Source organism: Octopus bimaculoides, chromosome 2, assembly GCF_001194135.2.
Source record: "Octopus bimaculoides isolate UCB-OBI-ISO-001 chromosome 2, ASM119413v2, whole genome shotgun sequence".
Lineage (NCBI taxonomy): Eukaryota > Metazoa > Mollusca > Cephalopoda > Octopoda > Octopodidae > Octopus > Octopus bimaculoides.
The window spans coordinates 32,472,635-32,486,259 of NC_068982.1; the positions used below are offsets into that span (position 1 = coordinate 32,472,635).

At 34.8% G+C, this 13,625-nt stretch overlaps 1 protein-coding gene across 2 annotated transcripts in view; it reads right to left on the minus strand.

Annotated features, from left to right (window-relative positions):
• The window catches only part of LOC106871710 (A disintegrin and metalloproteinase with thrombospondin motifs 7), a 345,599-nt gene that overhangs the window by 126,229 nt on the left and 205,745 nt on the right, over window positions 1–13,625 (minus strand). For both annotated transcript variants that reach the window (XM_052976057.1, XM_052976060.1), the window contains exons 17-18: window positions 9,971–10,103; window positions 2,288–2,414 (exon numbers count right to left, since the gene is read on the minus strand). In XM_052976057.1, coding sequence (XP_052832017.1) covers window positions 2,288–2,414; window positions 9,971–10,103 — 260 coding nt within the window. The remainder of the gene's footprint in view (window positions 1–2,287; window positions 2,415–9,970; window positions 10,104–13,625) is intronic.

Below are 13,625 nucleotides of genomic sequence, written 5' to 3' on the forward strand. Positions count from 1 at the left end.
GGGTTTTCGAGCGAGATCGTTGCCAGTGCCTCTGGACTGGCTCTTGTGCGGGTGGCACATAAAAGACACCATTTCAAGCGTGGCCGTTTTCGTGCGGGTGACACGTAAAAGCACCCACTACACTCTCTGAGTGATTGGCGTTAGGAAGGGCATCCAGCTGTAGAAACTCTGCCAAATTAGATTGGAGCCTGGTGTAGCCATCCGGTTTCACCAGTCCTCAGTCAAATCGTCCAACCCATGCTAGCATGGAAAGCGGACGTTAAACGATGATGATGATGATGATGATTTACATTTGACGGATATTTGTCCTCATCTTGTTTGTTGTTAGCACAACGTTTCAGCTGATATACTCTCCAGCCTTCATCAGGTGTCTTAATCACTATGCAATATGCCCATGATTCAATACATCATCGAGTCTCCCCTACAAATAAGAAACATTGTACTTAATGCAAATAGATTAACCCTTTCTGCCTGAAATTTTAGAGAAAGGGGATAGTTGATTACATCAATCCCAGGGCTTGACTGGTAATTATCTCGTCAACCCCCAAAAGGATGAAAGACAAAGTTGACCACAGCAGAATTTGAATTCAGAACACAAAGATGGACAAAATGCTGCTGAGAATTTTTCCCAGTGTTGAAAAAGAATTCAATCAATTTGTTCTAAAAAAAAAAGAAAAAAGAACTTGTTTGTATCTGAAATTACTAGATAAATATACAAAGAAGTATTTGAGCTTATACATGTCTTTGTCTAGAGACTTTTTCATCTCGAAATAGTAGCCAAATTTTCTGCAAATCACACATTTGATAAAATAGCATGAGATACTCCTAAAATATCATGTTGATTATGGCCAGAATGCTTTTGATCACAGATTTGTTTCAGCAGTGTTGACTTGGAGCTAAACAACATCAGGAAACTACTTTTGTAAACAGTTATTGAAGTTTCCTATTTTGCCTTCACTGGCTTAGACAAAGTATTAGCAGCAATAGACTATTGAATATATAGTCAAGGCTCCTAAACTATTTTTACAGTCAATTAACTTGTACCCATTAATCAAGGCAGATAAATCTGCTTATCTCAGGCAACCTAACTTACAACAGCTTTGATTCCTACTTTACAAAAGAATGATTAATAGCAGGAAGAACATTAAACGGTAAAAGAAAACTCTCAAACAGTATTGAAATATCCTAATTTGTAGATCAGATTTATGCTAGCATGAAAACAGAGATGTAAACCAGCATAAGAACCACATTCAATGATACGCAAATATTTGTGCACGCACGTTCATGCACATCTACATGCACACACATGCATGCATATATGTATGCATACATACACATTTGTACGCACACATACTAGAATGGATTCAGAGATAAAGCTCTTTGTTGATGAGATACTTTGTTGTGAACTAAGTCTTTCAGGTATACTTTATCCATCTTCTTAACCATAGTATTAACTCCAAATAAATAACTAGATGCCAGTTAGAAATATACCTTGCTGATAAAAGAAAACCCATGGTCAGTTGATGAAGAGACTGGAGGATGGGAAACTGATTGAAACCAAGAATAAAGATAAGAATGAGAAGAGAACAAGGAGAAAGCTAAGAAAATGACAATGGCATGAAAGATGAAGATGGGAACAAAGATGAGGAAGGAAAGTAGAAATTCTACAATTTATATGAATAGATGCAGACATGGGTGTGTGCTTTTGCAACCATATGGTTTCAGGTTCAGTGTCACTGTGCAGCACATTGGGCATGTGTCTTCTATTATAAACCAGGATGATCAATGCCCTGTGAGTGAATATGGTAGACAGAAAAGTATGTGGAAGCCCATCGTGTGTGTGTTTGTGTTTGTCACACCCACTTACCTGCTTGACAACAGGTGTGACTTACTGGTATTCAGCAAAAGAGACCAATAAAATAAGTAATAATAAATAAAATAAATGCGCCCTTTTTAAAGCCTAGCCAGGCTCCTGGGCCCGGTTTCCTGGGTTCAATGGCGTATGTATTCCCCAGCTGGACGGGATGCCAGTCCATCGCAGCGTTACTCATTTTTGCCAGCTGAGTGGACTGGAGCAACGTGAAATGAAGTATTTTGCTCAAGAACACAACGCGTCACCTGGTCCAGGAATCGAAACCACAATCTTACGATCATGATGCTGACACCCTAACCACTCAGCCATGTACCTCCACAATAAAATAAGTACCAGACTTAAATAAAAAAGTTCTGGGGTTGATTTGTTCAGCTAAACCCTTCAATTAATAGTAAAGAAACAGAGAAAACTTACATCGCAGGACAAAGATGTTCATTGCATTTGCGTTGCTTGTCATCTGGTTTCATTGAAGCATTGCAGTACATTTCATCCACAGCACCAGCTTCCATCTCGGTGCATATTACAACAGAACGTTGAGTACCTGTGATAAAGATTAGTACAACACAATATTAACAAGGACATATATTATACAGGGTGTCCACAAAGTTTGGGTACATGGGGATTAACACATACTTTAAAAAATTATCATTTGTTATATCTAATTGTTTATCTTATGATTTCATTTACTCCATGTACCTACATGGGGATTAACACATACTTTAAGAAATTATTATTTCTTATGTTCAATTGTTTATTTTATGATGCTAGTGCCGTTGGACTGGCTCCTGTGCAGGTGGCATGTAAAAAACACCATTTCGAGCGTGGCCGTTGCCAGTACCGCCTGACTGACCTTCATGCCAGTGGCACGTAAAAGCACCCACTACACTCTCGGAGTGGTTGGCGTTAGGAAGGGCATCCAGCTGTAGAAACTCTGCCAAATCAGATTGGAGCCTGGTGTAGCTATCTGGTTCACCAGTCCTCAGTCAAATCGTCCAACCCATGCTAGCATGGAAAGCGGACGTTAAACGATGATGATGATGATGATGATTTTATTTACTCCATGTACCCAGACTTTGTGGACACCCTGTACAAAGACACGTCATATAAAAATGTAATTCTGTAATCATAAATAAAAGACACGGTCAGTCATTTTACACCACTGAATATATGTTCTCTGACAGGTTTATAGTTGAGCCTGTAGCAGTAAAGACCTCTGGTGTTCTTGGCCCCACCAGACCTGATCCCTGCTCAATGCAATCAGGGTGGAGATGGCTATCTGCAACTGCAAGCCCCGTGAGTCAGAGTGAATGTACCAGTGCATCTCCCTCACCATCTTCCGAGGCAATGACTTTTCCATTTTGTCTGCTGGGACCATGGGGGAATCTAACTTACAGGAAATTGTACATTCCATTCCTTGACGTAGAGTGACCTCATATAAATTGCAGTTACAAGTTATATTGAATAATAATAATAAATAGCCTTTCTACTAAAGGCACAAGGCCTGAAAGTTTGGGAAGGGGACAAGTTGATTACATCGACCCCAGTGTTTCAGTGGTACTTAATTTATTGACCTCAAAAGGATGAAAGACAAAGTCGACCTCGGATGAATTTGAACTCAGAACATAGTGACAGGCAAAATGCCGCTAAGCATGTCATCCAGCATGCTAACAAGTCTGCCAGTTCACCACCTTAATAATAATAATCCTTTCTGCAATAGGCACAAGGCCTGAAATTTGTGGGAAGTGGGTAAGTCGATAACATCAACTCCAGTGTTCCACTGGTACTTAATTTATCGACCCTGAAAGAATAAAAAGCATAGTCGACCTCAGTAGAATTTGAACTCAGAATGTAACAACAGATGAAATACCACTCAATATTTCACCTGGCTTGCTAATAATTCTGCCATCTCACCACATAATAATAATAATAATAATAATGATAATAATAATAATAATAGCAATAACAATAATAATAACAATAACAATAATAATGATAATAATATGCTGAAATTAAACCTCATTGAGCTGTCTCTAATAATTTTCAATGCTGTAATTTCACCTGTCATGACTAAATATGTAAATATGAGTAAAAAAATGTCATCTCAGTTCATGTTTCTAGGCAAGGCATGTACTATCATGATGTTTCACTTCAGTTTAGCTCTAATAGCATTCTGGCCAAAGTCACTTCAGCCACAATCATCGGTACTTTTCCTATGAATTGCAATGCTAAGACTATGTTATCCAATGTGCCACTATCCTTTCAGGATGCTAGTGATGTAAAGTAAGGGAGGTGGAGGCGCAATGGCCCAGTGGTTAGGGCAGCAGACTCGCGGTCATAGGATCGCGGTTTCGATTCCCAGACCGGGCGTTGTGAGTGTTTATTGAGCGAAAACACCTAAAGCTCCATTAGGCTCCGGCAGGGGATGGTGGCGAACCCTGCTGTACTATTCCACCACAACTTTCTCTCACTCTTACTTCCTGTTTCTGTTGTGCCTGTAATTCAAAGGGTCAGTCTTGTGACACTGTGTCACGCTGAATATCCCCGAGAACTACGTTAAGGGTACACATGTCTGTGGAGTGCTCAGCCACTTGCACGTTAATTTCACAAGCAGGTTGTTCCGTTGATTGGATCAACTGGAACCCTCGACGTCGTAAATGACGGAGTGCCAACAGCAAATGTAAGGGAGATGTAGCTGTGATTTCTTGCAGGGAAAATAACCACTATCAGGTCAAGACTAAAGGACACAAACAGACACAAATGGACACACACACACACACACATATTTGCAATGGGCTTCTTTCTTAATATTCCATCTATGAGATTTATCCCACAGGGCTTTGGTCAAACTGAAGCTATAGAAGAAGATACTTGCCCAAAGGCGCCATGCAGTGGAATTGAATTCAAAACTAAATTGCTGCGAAGCAAACTTCATAACTTCTCACTGCCATGCCAATACTTTACTCATACCAGTTACATTGAAAGAAAACAACTTTACAGTTGAAACTGCTTAACATGTTACGTTGCCAATGTCTTATTTTCTGTAAATGATTTTCTCATAAAACCTAGAAACTTCACTTTTATTGATAAGTGACAACAGAAAGCTATGTGCTTTCTTCCATCTCCTCTCAAAGCAATACCAATGTGTATAAAACAGTTCTAACAAAAGACAAGAATTTGTTATACTAAAAACTTATATCTCTATACTATGGATATTTTCGTCATTATCATCTCCATCACCAGCATTGTTGTCATCATTGTCCTCGTCACTGTCATCATAATCATACTCATGATGCTCACCACCATCATGATGATTGTCATGGACATCATCATCACCATCATCATCATCAATTGTATTATCATCATTGGTTTCATATCTGTTTATCTTATGATTGTCTTGATTAAAGAAAAAGAGAAAAAAAATGTCCACAGCACTAGTTACTTGTCCATTGTCAATATCGTTTACTATCTCAGGACCTTGTTTATCTCAGACTGAATCTAATTACCACAGCTCACCATTTTATTTTTCTTTCTACCATAAACAATCACCCAAACCATAACACACCTTAACCCAAGTATGTATACATACACATATACATACACACACTCACATATGTGTGTGTGTGTATGTATCAAATATTCTCACTACCCATCAAAACCACCACAGTCTCCTGTCTCATCCCTATCTTCTATCACTCTTTCATCTTCTATCGCTTTCTTTTATCCTTAATATTCAAATATCCTTTTACTCTGCCTCTCTCTTTTATGTCTTATTTCACTCTCTTCCTTTCACTCTCTTTCCCAAGTTTCTCTCCAATTCTTTCATCACCGTCTCCTTTTTCTCTCCTTCCCCTCATTATCATTTCCCTCTCATTCTCTCATTTTTGCTCTTTCTATTCATTCTGCACTATCTTGTTTTCTCTCTTTATTTCTTCCTTTATTTCTATATCTACATATCTTCGACTTTCCCTTGATTTCTCTTTCTGTTATCTCTCTTCCACCTTTATTCACACACCACTCACTTTACATTTTCTCAAACAGCATTGATATGTTTCAGATATCCAACAACAAATATCCATCCAGTCACTTGCACTCGGTATATCTCGCCAATCCAATAACATCCACATTGATATTTATGTATCAAAGGTTAGTGTATTTAGGTAAATAACCTCAATTCTGTTTTGGTCAGCTAGCAACTCTTCAGTTACTATATAACGGAAAGTAAAGAAAGAGAGGCTGAGAGAGAAATGGGGAAGAGAAGAGGAATAAGTTTATGATAAAATCAGAGTGATAGGGATACGGAGAGAATGAGAACGGGGAAAATGAAATAAAATATAACTCTAGCATAAACATCTAAATGAAAAATCTCAGCATGAAAGGAAAAGAGACAAAAGCGTTTGGCTGGGGTAAAAGTTTGAAGATAACTAATTGCATCATTATTAGGTCAATAAATGCACAAATGGATTATACTCCATCTTTTCCTGCTTCTGAAAAATGGACTGATTCACTGATATAGAAGGGTCAGTTGAGTTCAGAGAAAATATTACCATTAACATTAGACTCTGATTAAGAAGTAATGGATATATTAGATAGAGATGAAAACATATACATACATACATAAATAGAAATGTATGTATGTATATACACTCATAAATCCATATATATATATATATATTATACATAAATAAAAATATATATAATTGTGTTTTTGCGTATGTGTATATTTGTGTGTTTGTGTGTAAATGAATGTATGTATACACACACACAAATATATATGCATGTATATATTTGCAACTATATAAAACCAAAGAGCTCCAAGGTATGAAGTGTAATGAGGATTCATTTGGACTCTGTTGGTAGTATTTACAGTAGATAGGTAAACTGTACAATATACGCAAGATATTTTAAGTTGAAATATAATTCCAGAAAAGATTGTTTGCATAGACTAAGAAAATGTAAGCAACATGTTAACAGTGGTAGGTCAGAAATAAATAAGTCAAATTATGAAAATTTTTGAATAGATACTAAATTCAGTGAATTTGAGTATGTATTGAGCCAAGATTTATCCAGTTTCAGAAATTCTATGAATAAATCTATAAATATTCATCTGAACCCAGGTGTCTAGTCACAAGATATAATGTCTAATACACACACACACACACACACATATATACGATGTATAAATGCCTGAAGGCAGATTCAAATTGAGATTTAAATTATGAGTGACACAAAGAAAATGAAATAATTCAAACTGAGATTTAAAAACAAGTAACATTTTCAGAGTATCTACAAAAATTATCAACATACTACACCATATGCCAATAATTTAACCCTTGTCTCTTGATTTTTTTTTTTTTTTTTTTTTTTTTTTTTGTCTTTTTGTACAAAAAATAAGAAATTATCTACTTCAAAATGTAACATACGTGTAATGTGTTTTTTACCTTGAAAGATTCAAGAAATCACATTTGTTGGTAATTGTAAATATACTTCGATTTTCTTTATTGTAGAAACATGAATAGACAATAATTCAACAGTGTTCGTTCGTTCAGTCATTCATTCATTCATTCATACATACATACGTGTGTGTGTGTGTGTGTGTGCAATTAATAAAAAATGCACCTGAAACAGTTATAGTGAACCTTTAACCCATTTGTATTCTTATTTTACATACATACATACATATATATATATACACACATACATATATACACACATATATATACACACATTTATATACACACATATACTATAAACACACACACACATATATATATATACACACACATATATATATATACACACACATATATATACACATATATACATACACATATATACACACATACATATACACACACACATATATATACACATACACACACATATATATACATATATATATACACATATTTACACACACATACATATACATACACATGTATATACACATATATATACACACACACACACACATATATACATCTATATATATACATATATATGCACATATATATATACACATATGTATACACATATATATACACACATATATACACATGCACATACATACACACACACATACACACACACACAGGCATACAAACACACATGCATACACACACAAACACCACAGACCCTCCTAAAACTAGATACCAATATCTGAGCATTATCTAAGCATAGTAAAATTACCTATGAAGAAAAACCAACCAATGCTAAGTGATCTCCACAAACTAGAATCCACAAAGCCTTTCCATTTTACAAGAATAAAGGATAACTCAGATTAATGAGACAAAGTAATAAGAAATTCACAGCCAAATATAACAAATGTGTATTCCCATCATCAAATGCCAAACGGATATCACTATGGTTTCAACACCTGGGTATATATTTATTATTAAAACTATTACAAGTTACATTAGTTAGTGGGGAAATTGTTTTGAGCTTCGGTGGGAGGTCTCCTCAAATGTCAAGAATCTTTCGCAGGATTCTTGTAGAATACAAGATTACTCTTTTCCACAGATCAACAATACAGGCCTCAATTCTAATATCCTCCAGTAGTTTAGATGTTGTGCCAATTACTGCAGTAATAATTGTCATCTTCCCCACCATTTGATAATAGAGTATCAACTCTGTCATCATATGGTATGCATAGTCTATGGTACTACACTGCCTTAGTTTGTTTTTTGGGGTTTTTTTGTCTTATTATATGTGGTCTCCTCAGTTCAATAGCATGGTTACTCTTTATAGGAAATCCCATAAAATCTTTTAATTATTATTCTATGTCAGAAACTGTGGCTTGCATTCATACCACTTTTCTGTTATTTCCACACACCAACTTAACATCTCAATGATTTACCGTCAAGTTAGAAGTTTTTAGGGGGTTTGCTTCGAGAATTGCATTCCCTCGCGTTCAGTAAAAATGTGTTTATTATGGTAGTTTGACTTTTAGAGTCCCTCTTAGCATGAGGCATCCTTGTATAGTAATGCCCTTATATAATTTAATAATATATATATATATATGTATATATATATGTATATATATATATATATATATATATATATATATATATATATATATATATATATATATATATATATATATATATATATATATATCCAGAGAAAGAAGATGAACAAACAGAAAAAAAAGCAACAACGTGAGGACGTGGTACATGTAAAGTATTAGCAAATGCTCAAGGAAGGAAAGGAAGACAGTTTAACGTTTTGAGCAATGCTCTTCTTCAGAAACAGAGGAAAGTCCAAGAGAAAGGAAGACGGAGGAGGAAAATCACCAATGATTCACATGTGGTTACATTTTGAAAAATATACATACACACACACACACACACACACACACACACACACACATATACACACAAATATATATACATACATGCGCACAAATATATATATATATATACATACATATATATATATTTATATATATATATATGTATATATATATATATAAATACATGCACAAATATATAAAAAGATAATGTTTATTATTATATTAGGAGAGTATACATACATTTTAACACTTTACAGTATACTTACATTTATATATAATTCTATACATCGATCTAAAACAACAGGATTACTAAAGGAAGACCGGAATTAAAGAGAGGAGAAAACCAAAATGTCTCATGATATTCATTGAAGGATTTTATGTCACATATTCTCATTTTAAAAATCATCTCCGGTTAATCGTTGAGAGGACATTTATGTTGCGTTGGCAGAATGGAAAAGATTATTATTATTATTTGCCAAGGTGAACTTAGCCTTTCACTCATTTGCAGTCTATAAAACAAGTCCCAGTGTGATCAGAATAATCAACTATACCTCCCACAGACACATACCCCAAAGAAACTTCAGGCTTTTTGCCTATAGTAGAAAGGATTATTATTATTATTATTATTATTATTATTATTATTATTATTATATTAATTCGTTTTTTTTTTTACTTTATGTCTGTTTTTCAATGTATATTATAGTAGAAAGAAGAGGATGAAGAGGAATGATGGAAGAAGAGTTGGATAGAAGCAAAAGGAGGAGGAAATCGAGGAGGAAGGGCAGTAGGATATAGATAAAAACACATACCTCCACCACATGAAGAAGTGCAGTGTGACCAATCTGTATACTGCCAACTGAATTCTGGAATTCGGTGGCTAGCATTCTCATTTGGCACAGTATACTCAAACTCAACTCCAGGATTTGTCGACTGCAGTAACAACTATAAAGAGAAAATGAAACAATGAAATTAGCAACAGAGTAAATTATAAGGACTAATAGTCACAACTAGCTCCTTTTATTCTGTTTCCTGATGAGTGTGTAGCCATTTGGTTTGCATGTTCATCTGACAGGTAGGTTTTAAGTTTCTAGAAGTTGGTGAGGCAAATGATTAGGTCAATGATATCTCAAAAGTTTATGAGTTTTGAGAAGACTTCTTTTCTTGTACTATATACATAATCTCTATGTATATTGAAATAAGGCAATATATCTTTCTACTCATTTGCAATGATAACAGGGTCACTGTCATTTGTTATCAGGGTAGTCTGCAACAGGACCTCATAGAAATGGTCCTTTTACTTATAAATTACATCTTTGCATTCCTCTTTTAATGTACATTTTTTCCATAATTGCATGCATTAAACAGAAATTATTGAGGAAGATTTTTTACAACTGACTACCTAACCTGTTGCCAACCTTCACTTGTTTCTAAGCAAAGTAATACTCCCTCCTAGCCAGAAACATTTTTCATAAGAAGACTGGCAAAGAAAATCATTTGTATGATGGTAACTCATAAAAAAAGCACCTAGTATAATCTATTAAATGGTTGGTGATTGGAAGGGCATCTAGCTGTAGAAACCATACCAAAACAAACAGAATCGAATGCAGCCCTCTATCTCATCTGTCCTTGTCGAACAATCCAACCCATGCCAGCATAGAAGAACATTAAATGATGATGATGATAATGATTATATACATACACATATAAGTTTATGTATATTGATAAATGTATTTGTATATGTATACATACATGTGTGTATGTGCATATAAATACACACACACATGGAATACATAAAGAGAATTTACATAAATTAATAGGACTAAAGAGAAAAACAATAAGATATATCATTTTCATACAAGTATTTAATCATTCAATATCCATATGTATCTTTTGAATAAAAAAAATAAACTCATTGATAAATTGATAAATTATTCACAATGAATCATACTTCTAATGATTAATTTCTCAAAGAAACTGTTGGAGCTCTAGATTAAATAATGTACTGCATTTTGTTGTGTACGTTACTTTTGATTTGGAATCATCTACAACTTAGCTTTAACTTATCATTCCTAACATGTCAATGACATAAATACCATTAATAAATTTGAGTTGATTCATACAGCTAGATTTGCATCCTCTAAACGTATTGCTTTTGTGATGTGTGTGTGTCTGTTCATATATGTATGAGATTATAGACTATAGTTTCTTATAGTTTCATAAATAATTGTTCTCAAATTCCTCAGTGCCTTAAGTAAATTATACATATATTTATATATATATATATATGCACATATATATATATATATATATATATATATATATATATATATATATATATATATATATATATATATATATATAGTGTGTGTGTGTGTGTGAATTTGTTCAGGTATGGCAGATGCAGGCACAGCTATGTGGTTAAGAAGTTTGCTTCCCAATAATTTAATTTGGCGTTCAATCCCACTGTATATTGGCTTAGTATAGTCCAAGATCTGTCTCTACAGTGAACTGCCTGAAGGAAAATATCCTTATGTCGCTCCCTTGGGGTGGTACAAAAACCAACTCAAATCAACCCTGAAAAGCACCAACATCTACCCCGCACACTGGGAAGATATCTCAGCAAACAGATCCTGCTGGAGACACACCATCAAAATGGGTTCTGCAGGCTTCAAGAAAGCCAGAGTCGCAAGAGCTGAACTCAAGAGACGGAAAAGAAAACAGCACCTTCTCCTTCCCAAACCACCCCCTTCTATCCCAGGAAAATGAACTGGATTGCAAGCTCAGAAACATGAGATGCAGCCAACAAACATATACAAAGGACTGGGAGATATGATAACTTGCTGTACTTGAAAAGATGCATCAAGCTAAGTAAAACCACTGTCTTCCATACATACAGGTGCTGGTGTCACATAAAAAGTACCCATGCTGGTGCTGCATAAACACACCTATTCTGGTGCTGCATAAATGTACCTGTGCTAGTGGCATGTAAAAATCACCCAGTACACTCAGTTGAGTGGTTGGTGTTTGGAAGAGCATCCAGCTGTGAAGACCATGCTATAGCAGACAAATGCAGTTTGGACAGCTCCCAGCTGAACAACTCTATGTAAATGACTGCAAGCTGGACAAGGAGGACAATGACAACATAAAACCGTCTAACCCATGCCAGCATAGAAAACAGACACTAAACGATGATGATGACGGTGACATACATATAAACAATGGTTTTCTTCAAGTTTCTCTCTATCAAATCAACTCAACTCACAAGTCTAAAACTGAAGAGTTAGAAATAGCAAAAGTACCTATTAAACAAGGATAAATCACATATAAGTTTATGGAACATTATATATATAAGTTAGCATGGAAAAAATATTTCAGTTGATATTCCTAGTCTGTATGTGTACACTTCGTGTGTGTGTGCCTCTCTGTGTGTGCGTCATTTGTGTATGTGTGTGTGTATGCATGCATGTGTGTGTGTCTGTGCCTCTGTGAGTGTATGTGTGTGTGTGCCTCTGTGCATGCACATGTGCTTCTTTGTGCATGTGTGTGTGTGAATGAATGTTATCATGAGGTTTTGTCCTGTGATCTCTGGAGTCAAGTAGATTAACTAGTATCTACACAATCACAATTTAGCAATTGTCTGCAATTAAAAGTCGGGTATGTCGTAATGAGCAATAGGGTTGATGCTCTATTGATAGACACCTTTGATCATAAAGCATTTTAAAGCAATTGACTCATTTGTCTGATAACTGACAGATCAAATATAAAAAGAAAAAGGAAGACTTGTGAAAACAAAAGCTAAACGAAATAGTCTTACTGTAATAAAATGATGGAGTTATAATGCCAAAAGAGAGAAAGTGAGAGAGAGAAAGAGAAAGAGAGGCTATAACTGTTTCAAAGAGGTTAAAGAAAAACAAAAACCTAGAAGCTGAGGAAACTTGTGATCGTGTACATCAAAAAGGGTGAAAAAAAAACACACAATAAAATTCATAAAATTCGTGATTTTATCTGAAATCGTGCTTTGCATCATAATAGATTTATATCAGACATATAAAATACAATTACACTGTTATATTCACAACTGTTTTCTCATTATTTTGTGATATTTGTATAGATCTTCAACTATCAAAGTCTCTCAGCTTACATCTATGACCTAGTCGCTGGTAATGCTTATGTGTGTGTGTGTGTGTATGCTTGAGTGTGCACATATATGCATATATATACGCATATATGTATTATCTTCTTTGTCATCGTCATCATTATCATTTTAAATCTGCTTTCCATGTTGACATGCATTGATGATCCATGCTTATGACCTCTTTGCCACATCTCTTAAACTGATGGGAGAAGAAGAGTAGGAACATCAGCTCATGTGTTATTCTGAGCCTGGAGACCTGGTTCAAATGCTAGCAACGTCGTATATATATATATATATATATATATATATATATATATATATATATATAT